Here is an 18903-nt window from a genome sequence, read left to right as displayed (position 1 = left end):
AAAGGAAAAATTGAAATTGCATCATATGACCCCTTTAAGCTAAACATGATCAGGTCAAAGTGTCTGAATAATTTTTGGTCCCCAAATTTTTATCAGTTTAACTGGTAGTCCACTGTATGAAGAATTTCTGGGTATAATATGTCACAGTTTACTTTATTTTGCTATCCTCACTTACATAAATGAACTATAGTGTCCTGCACCCACTAGTAACAAAATATCAAAAATTATATCTGGTGTCTGAATGGTTTTTGGTTTGAATGTATGTGTCTGCAGTTTGGACACACAAGAAACAAATGTATATTTTGGATAAAGTATACTTGGGTAAAGTCTTTAATGATATTCGGGATCTTCCCCGCGCTGAACTGGATTTGATGGATATGAAAGGCGACCAGCCACAGCTCTGCTTTTACCTGCTGTTTAAGAGCAGCTTAGCTCTTTTGTGTTGGAGTCCCAGAATTACAACATGAACACAACATGAATGATTCAGAGCCAAACATAGTATGCCATGAATTGCACAGTGTAAATTAGTATTTTATGTCTAAGCCTCTGGGCTCATGCTCTGGTCAGTGTTACGTAACCGCATAAAAATCAATGCTGAAAGGAGATAAATGCATGAATGTAGTGTTGTCACGGTACCAAAATGTCAGTATTCGGTACTAATACCAGTGAAAATCCACGGTTCTCGGTACCAATTTCGGTACCAAAGCCAAAATTAATTTAATCCAAACTGTATACATATTTAATTTTAAAGGGCTTTTGAAAACCTTCTAGAGTTATTCAGCCAAGAATAACAACTAAGTTAGTACCGGGTCTTTTGACAACACTATATTGTATTATATTGTTATATTTAGTGTTGTCAAAAGACCTGGTACTTCGGTACCAAGTCGGTACTAAAAAAATGAAAATGTTGCAGTACCAGTTTTTTTTTTTTAAGTAAAGTACCCCGAGTACCCGGTCAACCTGGTTCTTGATGCACTATCCGAAAGGTGCGCAGATGCGTTCTCTTCATAAAAGCACGGAGACGTGGCGACATCAAAACGAGAAAACACACCAAACTAACAAAACACTTTAAAGACAGACACCCAGATCAAATGAAAGAGTTCAATCAGGTAAGTTTCATTTTAATTTTTAATATTTAGATCAGTGTTTCCCATACATTGATTTATTTGTGACTGCCCGCCACAAATAGATTTTCCAAAAGGCTTTGACTTTGTTGAATAAACATGAGCACTGCACGTGTCAAAGTCGAAACCCGGTGCGGGTGTTTTTATATCACTGTATTTCTGAAGGAAACCAACTGTCTTCAGAAAATTATGGATGTCATTTTCATTTAGTCTTTCCTGTAATGCCTGAGCAGCGTTTGTGAGAACAGCGCTTATTTGATTACAGCCGTTACCGGGGAAACCTCTATCTCTCTACACTAGGGGGCGCTATTACACATCTTCTGAATGAGTACAAAACCTCCCGAACAAAAACACACGTGAGCAGGACGGAGAAACGAGCGATCTCTTATGTAAACAGATGCATATGAATAATAATGCGATCATCAGAAATGGCAGCATATAAATGAAAACTGCATAATGTTACAGAGTAAAATGTTGATCCAGGAAGTGGTATATGTCTGTGCAAGCTTTGGAGGTGTTGATAGAAGCGATTTACTGGATTTATGCTTTGATAATCGTACTGAATATTACCCAGGTGTAGTGTTTGATAAAAATGTGATTTTCTCAACTTTTTGCTCAAAATTATGCATTTAAATGAAACCTACCTATATTCAGGTGTTGACAAAAAAAAGAATGCTTTAAGCTAGAATAAAACTGATTTTTATGTTTAAAAATAGAGGCTCTGATCTTTATTTTGGTGTATTGCATATTCAAATATCCATACAGCAAAATATTCTGGAGGCCGTCAAATTCTAGTGAAAAATCATCAAAATCGCTGGCGGTGGCTGGCAACTTTTTTCAAAAATGCTGGCGGGGAAAGAGTTAACTATGTAATGCTCCTTTAACTTTTATTAGGGTAAAAAATACAGGAGGACATGATGATATTTACTGTTTTTACACACCAGAGGGTTTTAAATGAATTGTGAATCTAAAATATGTGTGTTAGAGAATGTACAAATGGTTAACATTGTCATATCAGTCAGAAAAGCAGTTCTGGGCCTTTTTTTTTTGCTAACTTAGTTGTTATTCTTGGCTGAATAACTATTATATAGTTATTATAGTGTATATATATATATATAACTATTTTATGTCTAATCGCGATTAGACAGAAGCTGTGATTGTCAGTGAAGCAGGGTTCTGTGATCAGCAGTAAATCTCCATCTGAAGGCCAGAGAAACTCCAAATACACAAACCCAGAAAATGCCTATCGCTGCAGCTGAATAAACAGAAGATTCAACTGCTTTCATTGATTCAGTGTGACTAATAAACACACGACTACGACAATATATGGTTTATCTGAGTTCTTATTTTAATTTTAATTATAATAAAGTATGTTTATAAAGCAATGCCTTTATCACTGCTTAAATACTATGAAATATGTTGTGTGCCTTATTCTGTGTAAGAAGCCACATCATCTCACAGAAGGATTTATTTCAAACACTCGACTGACGTTATGAAGTGAGTTTGCAGTAAAAACATGTTATTAAATGTGGTATTTTCACCTGCTTTCAGATGGAGCAGCATTTACTACACAGAGCCGTAGTTCACTGACAAGCTACTCAAACAGCTGTCATTATTACGAACGATTTTTATCGATTTCATAATCGTACGATTATATCGTCGGTTAATTATTTATTTATTTTTTTGCGTAGCTTGTCAGAGAACTACGGCTCTGTGTAGTAAATGCTGCTCCATCTAAAAGCAGGTGCTGGAGATTTACTACTGATCACAGAACCGGCTTTACTGACGAGATGCGCATGACAATCGCATTCGATTAATCCTGCAGCCCTACATACTATAGGGAAATGGGCCTGTTTGGATGCGAGGTTAACTTCCTGTAATCAGTGTGCTGTCATTGAGATTTACTCACTCCTAAATCTCACATCAAATAAACCAAGCTGACTTCATTCCGACACTCAAGTCTTGGTCTGAAATGTCTGTTTTCTCAGGTTTTCAATTTTGATCCTGGTGCGGTGGTGAAGCAGAGGACTGCGGAGGATGTGAAGAGCGATGAGGATGTTACGAAGCTCTGCATCCACAAGAGAAAGCTGATCGCAGTGGCGACGCTGCATAAGAGCATGGAGCTGCCGCGTCCGTCCCTGACGCTCACCAGCCCCGGCGGAGGCACACGTATGACAACAGAGGAGCTTTTGTGTCAAATTAATACAAACATTTAGGGAGACGTGAAGAATCATTGATCTTTAGGGCTGGCTATCGTTCAAAAGTGTTCGATATCGGTACCAATATCTTGACTTCAATACCTGAACGGTTCGGTTCCTGAACAATACTTTTTTCAATACCAAATTTATGAAGTCTGTAACTAGATTACATTACACATTTCCTCAAAAACGTTTGGTTTTATTTTTTCAGCTTGTTGTCGTTTTTTCAGACTCCTGAGCCACTGCACAAAGGAACAAATTGTAACCAACACAATAACTTTGAAAAGTTTGAATGAAAGTTTTCATAAAGTTCAAATAGTTTTCAGTTTCCACATATTTTAGGCTACGTTTAGTTTTCATTTTAAAATGCATAGCTCAGAATTATTTATTTTCATTTTCATTGATTTACTAATGAGCATTAGCTGCTTCCAGCGCTGTCTGCCTGGGTTTTGTCTTGTTCACAAGTCACTGTTCAGACTTAAAGGAAGCTCATTCGCTGCTCATATGTCAGTCATATTACACGTTCATATGGCCATTACACTTCTGCATTCAGTTCTGTACAGAAGCAACCCAGGAAAACATTTCTACGGGTGAAACATGAAGCTAATAAACACACGATTATGACAGTATATGATTTGTATGTGATTTTCAAGAGATTCTGCCTATTTTCATAAAAATACAGGGTGTTTACCTGAGAAATGCTAAGCAGGTGTAGCGATTACTATCGGAATTTATTACAGTCACTCAATGGTGGTTTAAAGTGAGTTTTGAGTAAAAGTGTAGTATAAATCTTAGAAATTGTCTATTTAGCATGATGCGATAGTGTGCTTGAATGGTCATGTAACATGCATTTTCAGTCGTGTAGTTTTCTGAAATGCAGTGGAAACGCCAGTATGGACGAGGATTGGTTTCATTTTAAAACTGCGTTTTAAAGAGAAAACACACTAGTGTGAACATCTATAGGGTTTGGGATGCTTACAGACTACAGCTTCAAGTGTGAGCCAAGTCTCAGGGCGTTACCGGCGTAAACTAGTGTGTATTTCCTTGATGCTTCACCAGGGGAGTATTCCAGAAAGGGGGATTTGTTGGAACCTCAGAGTTTGTTAACCCCAGAAAAAATAAACTTTTCGGTTCCAATAAAAGACTAAACTAAACCTCTCGGTAACTTTCCATAGTAACTTGCTGTGTGAACCTAATCTGATCTGGAGCAGATTGTCTTCGGGAAACCCAGAGTTTCTCCTCCATCTTTAAAGCGCAAGCAATTTTTAAATATTCATTCATTCATTCTGCATACATGCTTTTATTGCTGAAATTTTTGTAAAATGATCTGCCAGTGGCTTAAGAAATATAATCTTCATGCAAATGTAAACTAGTATTTTTTATGATTTATAAATTATGTCATTTTTCTTATGTTTTCTTATGCATCTTGATTTAAGAATATTTTGGTATTTTGGCTGGAAACATGACAAAAATACTAATTATTTAAAGCATTTTTTGCAGTGCAGGTACATTCATTCATTGGGCATATTTTCATGATGCATACACAAAAATGGCTTGCATTTTTTACACCGGATCCTGTAGATCTATTTGTTTTATTCTTTTTATTTTTATTTTATTAATTTATGTTTGCCTTATCCACATGCATATTTATTTGAGCGATACCATTTTTAAATGACGTTCACTTGATAACATCTTGCTGCGACCTCTGGAAGTAACCTAATAATAATTTCCTCAGGATTTCCAGTGTGGTTGGATGCATTGATGACACGCATAATCCTATCATAAACACAAATTTATTTGGTGATCTTTATTTTCTTACAAATGCAGAAGCAACAGTTATTCTTTGTCCTGTTGGGCTTTAATATTGGTATTGTGGCCATCTCCTCTTCATCTGTCAGTGGCACTGGTGCAGGTCCTCTCCCCGTTTTACGAGTCTCTGCTTTGCTGTTGGCTTCTGAATAGAAGTCAAATGTTTTTCATTACCCTTATTAAGAAATGTAGCATGTTGTATTAGAGAACATTTATTTATATGAAAAGAGCATTAGACTATGTGGGAAAAAGCTGCTGTGCGTTGAAATAGACACAGAATGAAATTTATTGAAAAATGTTTGTAAAGTCATGTATCCTACACGTATGCGGACGTCTTTTTCTCGGGTGCTGTTGTCACGATGAATCTCGAAGCTCCATTGATCATGGCTTCTCACAGTCGTGGTGCACACGCTAAACTCAGAGTGGATTGAACTAACAGCTGTTCTGAAACCGAAAACTCAGTTTCCCATCTCTGGGTTAGTCAACTCAGAGTTCAAGTTTTAACTCAGAGTTTGTTGAACCTCCTTTCTGGAATACACCACAGCACTTGATTTAGGCACATCATGCTGCGTGCTTATTGGCTCACCGACATTGACAAGATTAACCCCTTTGGTATTGAAATTTGGTAACAAACGACAAGACTTTTTTATCCTCGATTGTATTGAGGCAATTCTGTCGGTGCCTAAAAAACATTGAACTCGATACCCATCCCTACTGATCTTTACCTGTTTATTTTTCCATTATTTGATGACTTTTACTGTGCATTGCGGCAGGGGTTCCTATGATGTAGATAAAGTAATGCTAACCTACTGATAAATATAACAAATGCCACAGCATCACTTTCTATGGCAATAAATGTAACCAGTGACGATCTCAGGAACCCAAGGCAGTTTTAGCATGAACCCTCAGGGGCTCATATACCCTCGTTAGGAAAGCCATCACTGAATGAGCAATGGAAATGATTGACAGCGGCTCTCTCTCTTCCTGTAGGTGTGACCTCCGTGACCCCTAACGCACAGCCTCGAGCAATTAGGAGTAAAACCCACGAGGGCCAGCCCGAATGTAAGAACCCGTTCAAGGCGATGATGGCGGCGGGGCAGCGGCACTTCTCTCCGGATCCGTGCGGCCCGCAGCAGCAGGAGGTTTTCCCTGCGTTCTCTAGGCAGAGGCTGGCCAGCGGCGGGCATGGAGGCATGCTGAGCCCTCCCTCGCAAGCCTTCGGCGACGGCTCTCTGTCCCCGCGAACGGACTCTCTCGGCAGCCCCGACGGGTTTGTGCGCAACACACCGTGTGGCTTCCAGGGGACCGGCAGTCCCGGGGCCATGCACAGCAGCAGCCGCCGCATCCCTCTGTCTTCTCCTGGAGTCATGATGCACGGCTCGCCCGCCTCCCAGTCGTCCTGCATCATGGCTGGAAGGACAAACATGCCTCTGTCCCCTTCGGTCACCAACAAGAGCCCCATCATGAAGAAGCCCCTGTGCAGCTACCCGCCGGGCATGGACTCCAGCAGGACTGTGTTTCATCACAAGGCCCTGTCTGCTCCCGCCTGCACCCTGCAGAGCAAGCAGCTGAGCTTCGAGAAGGACCCTCTTGGCATCCTGGATCCGATTCCCAGTAAACCCAACCCATCCGCTTTCCAGCCCAGCGCTCACTCTCAGGTACCAATGATGAATGTAAACATCTCCTCTGAGCAGGGCAGCTTCGCTGTCCCCCCCTGCGGAAGCATGAAGGTACCGCCGCGCTCGCCCAGGTCCTCCATGAGCTCGCCCCGGCCCGCTCTGCCCTCCAGCCCATCTGGCAAACCGGACGCTCTCCACCAGTACAAAGACGTGCCCAGCCAGCTGCTGGCCGGGATGAGCGCTCAACACAACCCCATGTATCTGCCGGCCCCGGGTGCCGCCCCACAGAAGGAGCACCCGGGCCTCTTGGGAATGCCACTGAACCAGATCCTTAACCAACACAACGCTGCCTCTTTCCCCGCCAGCAGCCTCCTCTCAGCGGCCGCCAAAGCACAGCTAGCAAATCAAAACAAGCTGGGGAGCGGCGGGGCGAGCGCGGGGCCGTCTGATACCGGCAGGGCCGTCGAAGGCCACAGTGCTCTAAATCCCATGCTGCCACCCAACCCCGGCATGATCGTGGCCGGCGGCGAGGGCCAGAGCGGACGCGCCGCGCTTCGGGACAAGCTGATGGCGCAGCAGCGCAACCCTCTCCGCAAGCGCAAACTTCCTCCCAACGCTAACCACGACAGCGCTTTCTTCATGAGGACGCCCTGCCCCTCGACCGAGCAGATGAGAAAAACCACCCGGCTGCCCTCCAACACGTCGATGGCTCAGCTGCTGCAGTCTCTGAGCAACCACAGCTCGCACGGGCCCCGGGGCCGAAGCTTGTGCGAGGCTCCGAGCGCGCAGGTCCAGCAGCGGCTGCACGGCCCCGGAGTGGAGTCTGCGGCGCAGTATCCTGCCGGGATCAACCAGATGCAGGCCACGGCGATGAGAAACTGCGGGCCCATGAACCAAAGCGGACAAGTTCCTCTCGGAAACCACGTGACGGGACACGCAAATGCTCACTTTCAGCCGCGTGTCCTGCCGAACGTCAACTGCATGCTGCCCGGCGGCGCTGACGCCACGACCAATGCAGGTGAGGAGAGTCTCCAGCTCGTGCTGATGTTTGCAGAGGCGTCATGCACTTATTATCTTTGAGAGAGTGGTGGGGGGGTGGGTGGTCGCCATGCTTGTCATGTGACACACAGCAGTGGGATTATTATTTATTTAAGTTTCCTTTTTTATTTCGAAATATTCCCAAATGTTTTAAAGGGATAGTTCACCCAAAAATGAAAATTCTGTTATTAATTACTTGCCCTTATGTCATTCCAAACCCGTAAGACCTTCGTTCATCTCCGGAACACAAATTAAAATATTTTTTATGAAATCCGAGAGCTCTTTGACCCGCCCATAGACAGCAAGGATCCTACCATGATCAAGGCTCTGAAACATAGCAAGGACATTGGTAAAACAGTCCATGTGACATCAATGGTTCAACCCTAATTTTACGAAGCTACAAGAATACTTTTTGTGCGCAAAGAAAAAAACAATAACGACTTTATTCAGCAATTCTTCTCCTCATCCCGTATGCGCGCCGCCATTGTGGAGACAGCATCATGACGCATAGGCTTACTTCTGCTTCATGTAAACGACGCATGTGTGTGTTCGACGTTAGCAGCAGCACCATGTGTATGCGTTGTTTACATGAAGTGGAAGCAAGCGTATGCGTCTTTTACATGATGATTTTTGGGTGAACTATTTCTTTAATTATAGGCCTATCAGGAAATATCTTGATTCTCAAATATGTGTAAGTAAATGCATTTTGCAACTTTATAGATGTTGTTAGTTGATCTATAACAGGTGATGGGCAAAGTAGCCTAATATGAATGTAATCTATTAACTATGCATAAATCCTGTCTTTTTCTTAAGTACCAGATATGGGTGTCGTAATATCATAAACAATTTTTAATATGACTGACTTTGTATTTAAGGTTACTTTGATAAAAAAAAAAAAAACATTGTAAAGTTACTAATTATAAGACTTACATTGCATAGAAGAGAGCAAAGAACATTTACATAATCAAAGCTCGTTATCATTGACTTAAGTCTAGCCAAAGTTCAAGCAATCTCAAAAACTCCCATTATAATCACTGAAGCCGTTTACATGATTATCTTACTTACATTTGTACACACATCTGCACTTTGTTGTTTCTGATGAGAGAATTCACCAGAGAGCAGAATTCAGTCAGCGAGCGCACACAGAACAAAACACCGGTGTTTCAGCAATGACTCATCTGAATGCCTCTGATTGGTTTCATAAGCTCAACAGAGGTAATAATGCACAGTGCTGTAAAAACGCGCCTGTCTCTGGCTCAACGCCAGCCAGCGAATGCAAATTTGAATTTAGCAGCTGCTGGTGTGCCACACTGTACGTTCTAATCACACCGGTGTGATCGTATCAAATATAAAAAATAAAAAAAATATTCGCCTGTTGTTTTTATTTTGGAAGCTGCGTTCAAAATCCACTTGGCTCAAAAGTCATGCCTCTTGGTTTGAATGGGCATGACGCCTCTGTTTGTTATACCAAACATTGATTGACCAAATTGTTAATAATTGTTTAAATTAATATAGCAATTTATACTTTTGACTCATCCATTTTCTTAAAAATGGTTTAAAGGCTGAAATGTAAAGTTTATCATTTTATAAAACTTTTTGTTTTTGTGAAAACTTGTATCTGAACTGTAAATTATGCTTTTTACGGTAATGTTACAGTTTAATATGGTACTATAGACATTGCCCTACCCCGCTCATATGGTATTAATTTTATTTGTGCAGGTCTTAAAAAGGTCTTAAATTTGAGCTTTAAAATCCTGCAGAAACCCTGATTGTCACTGATATCGTTATCGCAATAAATACCAGAAATATCGTGATATATTTTTAAGCCCATATCGCCCATCCCTACTGTAAGAAAAGAAAAGAAAAAAGAAAAAAAGAGGTTGTGTCCTCAGTGCATGCGTGCAAATTGCTTCTTTTTTTTTTTGCTAACACTGCACAGAAGCAGCACTAGCATATTCTGCTTGAGGCCTGTTTCTGTTTTCTTTCACTAACACGGTTAAAAACCTGCATTATACCCCGTGTACACATCTTCAACTGACCGTGTGAGTGTGTGAGTGTGTGAGTGTGTGAATCATACCTTGGAAAGCAGTACCAGTCATCTCACTGCTGTCTCCATGGCAACCTCCCCAGCAGCTGCTGGCAGTCGATCTCACACACACACTGTCCGCAGCGGCCGTCGTTCTGTGACACTCAGCTTTCGTTAAGCAACACGACACGGCTGCTGTCGCACATGCGTGTCATTTCAGTGTAATGTGTAGGTTAAGCTTGATTAAACCTTTAAAAGCAGCACACTGACCACACATCATGCGTTAGCATTCACACAAATGGCACACGCTCACAGTAAACAGATATTTATAAACTTCATCCACTCGTCCGCTCTGGCCCATGACGTCTGATCAGACTCACCTGATGATCCTGAGAGCGTGGTGTTCGTGATCAGGTGTGTTTGATCAGAGCCGGAGCTGAGGGACACGGAGCCACTGTTTCACACTTCAGGAGCCTCCAGGAAAGGATGAAATATCTGCAGTGTATGAGTCGCTTGCGTGAGGATGCATTTTAGTTTTAGTGGCTTTACTAGCATGACGGGTAAATTTTGACAATTAAAGTTAGTAATCGATTCATTCACACTAGTCTTATGCTTAAACTATAATATTGTTTTACATCGTGTGGTTGTAGTTTTTAAACATTGCGCTTTTTTTAACTAGGGCTGCCATTCAAATATAAAGAATAGTAGTCATGCTCTCTAAAACAAATGTTTTCAACAACCAGATCAATTCTATCTTTAACTGTCTGGACGGAGCGGGTCTCAATACATTTTGTTTGTAGCACAATAAAAGTTCAAAAATAAATACGATGGACTCACTCACATGTCTTTCGTTTAATTTGACATTTTTCCAGATTAAGATATTTTAGTTCCTCCTGCTTGCATTCTTTTGAATATTTTATTTCCTCTGTGCTGACCAGTCCAGCCGATGTAGAGATGTTGGGGCCTGACCCCTGACGCTGTTGTGTCGTTGCTAACAGGTGATGCGGCGGCGCTGAGCTGCAGCATGGCTAACACTCCTCAGATGATGGCGTCCGCGGGGCACCTGTACCATCAGCAGCAGCAGCATCCGGCGCTGCACGTCTCTGCTAATCCGGGCCTGGGCCATTCCTTCACTACGGCTCCTTTCACAGACAGTAGCGTTCCTAACTCCAACAGCTTGCCTTGCCTTTACCAGGATTATCAGGTGACTCACTCAGTACAGGGCCGTATGTATAAAGCCGCTCAGAGTAAAATTGTAGTCCTAAGTGTGTCAAAATTCTAAGAATGACATCATTTTACTCTTATTCCTAGACTTAAGAATAAGAGTGATTCATAAAGTGGTTAAGACTGGTCTCCGCTCCTAAATTATTTAAGAGAGCTGGAGAGGTCTCCTAACCTAGTTAGGAGTAACAAGATGGCAGCAAAGAGGAGGAGACAAACACTTTCCAATGAAGATATGACACATTGGAGTTATATGATGATATGTAGTTGATAAAACGATACAAACTTGATTGTCAAGACCCAAGTCTTCAACAGGTCAATGCTCTAACTGCAGAAATTAAAGTAGTAATAACATTTTTTTGGCTGGAAAATTGGAAAAATGCAGCAATGCACCGGTGATGAAACTGTAAGCAGGGTCTTGCATATTGTGGCACTAATCCCACCAAACACAACAGTGGCCAAAAGTGATGTGTGGATTTTTTATTTTTATTTTTTTAATGACCCCACATTTCACTTAAACCATCAAAATACAAAGGAAAAAAAACACTGACCAGTGTTGCCAACTGCTTTCAATTGAAAGTAGCTAAAACTGGTCACTTAATGTTGCTAGATGACCTCATAAAGGTGAGTTCACTGATCTATATTTGTATTAGTCAAGTCACCTTTATTTATATAGTGCTTTTTTTTTTTTTTGCCGTTTTATGCCTTTTATTTAGATAGGACAGTAGGTCGGCAGGAAGCGAAGTGGGTGAGAGAGAGAGAGAGAGCGGGATCGGGAAAGGTCCACGAGCCGGGACTCGAACTCGGGATGCCCGAAGCGCAAAGGTGCTACATGTCGGCGCGCTGCCCACGAGGCCATCGGCGCCGACTATATAGTGCTTTTAACAGTACAGATTGTGTCAAAGCAACTGTGCAGCATTAATTAGTAAAATAGTGTATCAATAATGCAAAATGACAATAGTAAACACTCAATTTTCAGTTAAAGGCAGTTCATCATTGAGTTCAGTGATGTCATCATCCAGCTCAGCTCAGTTTAAATAGCATCTGTGCAATCAAGTCCACGATATCGCTGGAAATTAAGTGCTGTCAAATGATTAATTGCGATTAATCACATCCCAAATAAAAGCTTTTGTTTACATAATATATGTGTGTATACTGTGTATACTTATTATGTGTATATAAATACAAACACATGCATGTATATATTTAAGAAAAATGTTATGTTTATATATTAAATATATGTATATATAATATAAAATATGAGAATATAAATATATAAATGTATATACATGTAAATATTTTTTAAATATATACTGTATGTGTGTGTATTTATATATACATAAGAAATATACACAGTACACATAAATATATTACGTAAACAAAAACTTGCGATTAATCACGATGAATCGTTTGACAGCACTAATTTATATTTAAATAGATCAGTGAACTCGCCTTTATGACGTCATGGGAGAGTCTCGGAATGTAGATAAGGTTTGTCCAAGAAATTGATTTTGTTGTCTCTAAAGGTATGAGGAAGTCACTAAAACTAGTGACCAAATCACAACATTGACTACAACATAAGTTATTAATATTTAATCGGTCCTCTTGTTTTTGCATGTGTTCATAATTTCTTTGTATGACAGCATGGCCAAAAATGATGACCTCACTATTTGGCATGTTTCATTGCATTATTATCACAAATAAAATAACTGACTCTAAGCATCTATGCAATATGCTTACAAAATCTTGCACATTTTTGTTTTTTAATTAAGGGTGAAGATGTCCAATTTCCTAGGCCGGACATCACTTTTGGCCACTACTATATGGCAGTTTATTGACTTTCCAACTGACCACCTAACCATATTGCAAAAACAAGCCACTTTTATGAGGATTGTGGGCTTTCCTGGAGTTGATGGAGCCATTGATGTTTACTCCAACTGTAAACAAGGAGACATACCAATAGAAAACAAAGCATCAGTAATAATTTGTGATAATTTTGCAAAATGCAAGGCATTTAAAAAAAAATACATTTAAATATTAAAATATTTCAGTGTCTTCATTGAATGATTTTTTTTTGTAGTTGCATTAAATGATTGGTGTTGTGCTGCTGTGACTTCACATGAGCAGGCTCACTATTGGCTGATTCAGAGGTCGAGGGTTGACATCATTGTAGTCCTTAGTTCAACACTTAAGAATCAGTCTTAGACTTTACTGAAAGTTGCTTTTAGCTTCTTTATGAAAGTCTCGTACTCTTAGAAAAGTCCTACTTTTTACTAAGAATTTTTTGACACTTTAGTCAAAGCTTAAGACTATTCTTAAGAGCATGTCTGAGAAGTTTTATATAAACGGGCCCAGTAAAACAGCTCTTTTCTCTGAATGTAGCGACCCTGCTCTAAATGAGATGCTTCTGTTTGTGTGTTCAGGGCTGCATGCCTGACGGCGTCTTGCCGGCTATGAGCTCTCTCTCTGGAGACGCAGGCCTGTACCGCGACGCTCCGCAGAAGCTGCAGGGTGAGGTTTCTGTGCCGGGGGGCTCTGGAGGTCAGAGTTCGGTGGATGCGATCTACAGAGCGGTGGTGGATGCTGCTGGCAGAGGTGTGCAGGTGACCATCAGCGCCGGCGTGAGCGGCAGCACACAGGCCAGCCCCATCCCCGCGCTCAGCGCCATGAGTGCCTTCACCGCCTCCATCAGCCCGCCGCTCAGTCTGCCTCACGCCGTCAGCGCCGTCATTCACACGCCACACGGATCTGAGGGCACGAGCCGCCCGCCACACAACCGCAGGAGCTCAGAGCAGAACACTCCCGACGGTGCTGACGCCCACGAGTTCTTCCGCTCGCCGCGGCCGCACTGGGACGAGCCCAGCCACGCCCACTGGAGAGGAGAGGAGTTTCTGGAGTGCTCCACACAGGTGCGCAGCAGCAAAGCCCTGATGGAGTGTCTGCCGGAGATGGCCTCCGACGCTCAGACAGACGACAGCGCTAGCCTGCGGTTTAGCCACCGCTCCAGAGAGCGGCTGGAGCTCAACGGAGCGCTGCTTCGCGGAGGATACGGGGAGCCGCTCACAGGAGATGACCAGTCGCCCGGATCCTCCACCAGCTTGGAAGGGCCGCTGCTCAAAGACTACACTCACTTCAACGGGCACTTTAACGGACACTGTGCACCCAGCCCCTCGGACACCAGGAGCCTCAGCAGCGAGGAGGAGCTGCGGCACCCAGACTCTCCTTCAGCAGAGCTGCTGCACTACAGGCCCCGGGCCTTCAATGTGAGCGAGCTGGTCTGGCCGATCAAAGGCTTCCCGCCCTGGCCGAACAAACTGATGGGAGAAGAGCATGGGCGCAATCCCAGCATGCAACTGTCAGAACAAGCCAGGGTAAGAGACGCTGCCTTGTCCTGTCTATATGCCCTTGAAGGTGCCTAATGCAAAAGTCATTCTGTTATCATAAAGTGTGAAAATGTTACAGAAGCATCTTGTCATTTAGCCGTAGAGCAGCGGTGAACGCTGCAGTGAGATTTGTGTCGTGGTTCTGGTGGGGCGACTGATGATCTGTGAACTTGTCAGTGGTTGTTCGGAATATAAGGGCTTTGAGATCAAAGATTTAAGTAAAATCTTTAAACTGCAGTAGTAAATATTGCAGATAATATTTCTCTGGGTAACAGATCTGCTGTTTAAACTCTTGTTTTTTAGGTGGAACCGGAGCAGCTGAAAACACTAACACAAGACCTTCAGATGCTGGACAGAGCCAGCAAAAAAACCAGGAAGTAAGTTTATCTGTAACACAGCGATCCTACAACACTCACACGCTGGAAAACATCTACAAGTGGAAAAAAGAGATGCTCAAACCAAAAATCAAAAATTCATCTCCATTGAAGAAAAGGTGCAACACTCACTCGAGAAGGAAAAAAAACTATTGAGAATGTTGAATGGTGTGTCTGAGTTTTTACATGCTGTTTAAAAGCAAGTAAAATAATAAGCCGATGCTACTATGATAAGAGACCAGCACATGACAGTCTTGTTCAGACACTACAGCTGATCTGAGATCTGCGTCCCGCCAGACTCCTCTTTATAATGCTCTCAGATTTCCTAATTCTCCCTTCAGCAAACACAGAGAATGGGATAATAGTTTCATGGTATTTTATACACTTCAGTGCTCTGTATTTAATGCCTCAAAGTCACCTTTCACCCAATTTCTAGTGATAGGTTCACAGTTGTAAGTTCAATTCACATTTATTTGCATAGTGCTTTTCACAATACATATTGTTTCAGAGCAGCTCTCCAGAAAATGAATGTTTCTTTGATATAAGGTTATTTGGCCAGGGAAACGTCTTTACGCAGAGTTCTTTAATGGATCTTTAAAAAAATGTTTAGTCAGGAATAATCTTACATTTATCAAGTACTGAAATGAAAAATCTTGTTTGTTATATTGATGTGAGTTGGTTCTCGTTTTTTTCAATTCAAGTCAAGTCAAGTCTGCTTTATTGTCAAAGTTTGTCTCATCTCTGTTGCTAATGAGACCCACTACAGTCGTGTTCCTACAGTATGTTTGTTTCTTTTAATATACATTGATCCCTGAAAATAGATATAGATGCTGTTATGGCAGTAAAATTAAACGAATAGAATTCGGCCAGGGACCAGGAAGTCTTGAGAAATCTCGTTAATCTCTGATCCCCAGTCGATGAAAAACTCCGTCGGCGGTGAGATGTTGAGAGGAAACAGACTCATCTAGCAACCAAATAATGTCAATAACAATAATACATAGACTAAGATAGTACAAGTCATTAATATCACATTCTTTCATGTTTCTTTCTGAGCGCTTGTGTTTTTGTTTGGCTCGACGTCTGTTGTTTTTAAAGGTGCGCTATTAATGCATCTCGTGTCTCTCTCTCTCGCAGGGCGGGAAAACTGAATCATCATTTAGAAGCTGCGATTCATGAGGCCATGAGTGAGTTGGACAAGATGTCTGGAACTGTGAGTTTCACACACACACACACACACACACCTCATTGAGCTTGTTCTGATTGGATGAAGGGGTGATACAGTGAAGCTGTTGTCTGTCGATCTGCAGGTTCATCAGGATCGTCAAGTCAAGCTGCCCAAACCCAAGAGGAGGAAGATCTCCAGATAACAGCAGCGTCAGTGTCTCTCTCTCTCTCTCTGATCGTGGTGCTACACTCTAGCAGACGACTCATCGTGGCTCCGCCCTCATCCAGTGACTGACAGGTGCTGGATCAGCCAATTAGAAAAGGCAGCAAAAACAACTTGCTGAAGAACTATTTTTTTCTAGTGTACAAGGAAAAATATCAAAAATGCAAAAAAAGAAAATTACTGCATTTAAGAACACAGACAGTCCAAATATTTCTGATATGTTTTTGATGTGTAATATAGACAATACAGAAATTTCATGGTAAAAACATGGGAAGAAGTGTAAATACTGTAGGATAATGACATGTACAAGCCAACTCAATGCACACTTTATCTTCAGCTGTACAAAACACAAAACAGAAATGTCTCATCGGCCCATAAGGCCCTGCGACATTACAATGAATAAGGGTCAATCTAAGACTTTTCTAAGCTTCAGTTTGAGTTGTATTTTGAGTGTGTGTGTCGGAGTGGACTTCACCAGCTCAATGGGTTAGATGCGGGTTTGACTCGAGCTCGTGGGCTTCTATATATATATATATATATATATATATTTAGGTCTTCCAGCACTAAACACTAATACATGAACATGTTTATAATTGTCCCGTGTCATTTTGCTGAGTTTTCTGTCTTTATATGGTTAAGTTGGTCTCTCCTTTGTGGTATTTGTTTGAGTTAGACAGCACTGGTTTGTGAGGTTTCATTGGAGTCGTTCTTACTGTAATGGCTAACGAAGAGGAAAACTAGGGGCCTTATAATGTGTTATAAGTGATGCATGGACTCCCTGTTTATTTGACCTGTTCAGTTAAACTTGGCAATAATACGGCCCTGCGCACAAAGCCTTATACTTGTGTACACACACACTTCAGTATTATTCTGTTAACAGTGTTTCTTTGCCTTTCATGATGCACTCAGTATTTTCTCTTTTAAAGTTTCACTCATCAAGAAATTAACAGTACTTTTGGAAAATCTTCATTTCGCTGTCCACTCGATGGAAACCTCCAGTCATATCAGTAATGAAATAAAATTTGATTTACTCTACATGAAGAGGCCCAGGGGCCTCATGAGATCACATGACCAGCCGAACACCAATCACTTTATCTCAGTAACGTGGAAAAGGGGAAACACTGTCAGTAGCTGCAGACTTTAGCTTCCACACGTCAGGAGTCAGAATCAGTCGAGAACGGGAACATGTCAGCCAGCCGACGTCAGAAACCACTGAGCGGCCCAATCTGGGTGTAATACGGTGATGTTGTCTTCGTGTGCTGCATTATGGAAAGACACAGATGAGCTGTAGATGTGTTGAATCTCATACAGACTCAGGAAAGTCCTGCTATCATTTAGATTCAAGTTCTAAAGGGGTTCATGGGAAATGTCACTTCTGAGTGACAAACTGAGAGGAGTTTGTTTTTGTCTTGGTGTCTGTTGTACTTTCATGAATATACGATCAGAAGGGTTAGAGAAGTGACTTTAGGGATCATAGACTGGGAAATGGAACAGGTCAGAGGTCAGTGTCGGTTGCACAGAATCACTGGAGAACACGGTGTGACATGGACATCTGCCAGCAACACTAACTCAATATGAAGAGCTGATTGAATTATTTTTGTGTGTAAACTCTATAGGTATGTGTGGGATTCGCAGCACATTGCTGTGTGAAACACTCTCATCAGCTTGCATCCGTTTTAAACGCTAAAGCAGGGCAGATTAAATAGCAGATATTGGCTGTTTTCTCTCCTTGTCGTCAATCTTTACAGAAATCTCACTACGAAATTAAGTGCAATATTTCCATTCCGTGGAACTGGGAACTATATCGGCGCAGATATCGTTGTAATGTGTTTCAGAGGAGAAATGGTTCAAGCCCGTGAACAGACTCGATCGGCTCGTGCGTCTCTGCTGGTGAAGTCGGCTCTGTTGTTAGCGCAATGCTGCGAAAGTCTTACTGTTCAAGGTCAAAAACATTTTGTGTTCATGTGGTCAGTGTTGCCCAAAACATTTTCCATTTCAATTCTTCAGTCCTTTTCTTTCATTTCCTGTATGTGTGTGTGTGTGGACATTTTTATTTTATTCTCTTTGCTTGCTGTTTTTTGATTGGTATCTGACTGGTATTACAAACCTTTCTGATGTCAGTATTTTTTTTCAATACGTATCCGAGTATATATTTTCTCACCAGTATGTACTTTACAGCAGTCGACTTTGTAAAGTATGTTGTGCACTTGATTATGTTTGTTTCTGATAGCTTTGATGTGGCTGTTAGGTTTAGATTGTTAAAGTCCATAATTTCTTATTGTTTCATTTTATTTTTTAAGATGTCCTAAACAGCAGTTTTGTAAATATTGTGAACATTACAGGTCATGCTGTGATGTGACATTGAAATTATGTTGCACCAATGTTTCAATTAAAACCTGGTCACTAAATCTTGGTCATTAAACTGGCATTTTTACTGTAGCTTTATATGATGGATCATCAGAAATTATTGAAAGTATATTTTTGTTTTTTTCAAATTCATGTTTTAATACTATTTTCAAATTCACCATTTTATTCAGTTAGTTTCAGCAATGGTTGATTACATTTTGTGTTTTATTTCTTGGACAAAATTATTCATCAAATTTAAACTCTTTTAGTTTTTGAAATTTTTTTATTACAGTTTTTCTGTTTATATACAGTCCTTTGAATTTAAGGCTGCCGTCATACAAAGCTGTGTGTTTTATCGCTGCTAAGCAGAGGCGACCA

At 41.4% G+C, this 18903-nt stretch overlaps 1 protein-coding gene across 1 annotated transcript in view; it reads left to right on the top strand.

The window, feature by feature from the left end:
• LOC107666706 (methyl-CpG-binding domain protein 5-like) overlaps nt 1–18601 on the top strand; it is a 30354-nt gene extending 11753 nt beyond the window's left edge. Inside the window, exons 4-10 of the mRNA XM_016458127.1 lie at nt 3113–3293; nt 6122–7768; nt 10813–11018; nt 13459–14406; nt 14722–14795; nt 15927–16002; nt 16100–18601. Of these exons, the coding sequence (XP_016313613.1) occupies nt 3113–3293; nt 6122–7768; nt 10813–11018; nt 13459–14406; nt 14722–14795; nt 15927–16002; nt 16100–16159 (3192 nt within the window). The 3' untranslated portion in view covers nt 16160–18601. The remainder of the gene's footprint in view (nt 1–3112; nt 3294–6121; nt 7769–10812; nt 11019–13458; nt 14407–14721; nt 14796–15926; nt 16003–16099) is intronic.
• The last annotated feature ends 302 nt before the right edge of the window (nt 18602–18903 follow it).

Source organism: Sinocyclocheilus anshuiensis, unplaced genomic scaffold (assembly GCF_001515605.1).
Source record: "Sinocyclocheilus anshuiensis isolate Anshui unplaced genomic scaffold, SAMN03320099.WGS_v1.1 scaffold91, whole genome shotgun sequence".
NCBI lineage: Eukaryota > Metazoa > Chordata > Actinopteri > Cypriniformes > Cyprinidae > Sinocyclocheilus > Sinocyclocheilus anshuiensis.
This window is presented reverse-complemented; position numbering and strand designations above follow the sequence as displayed.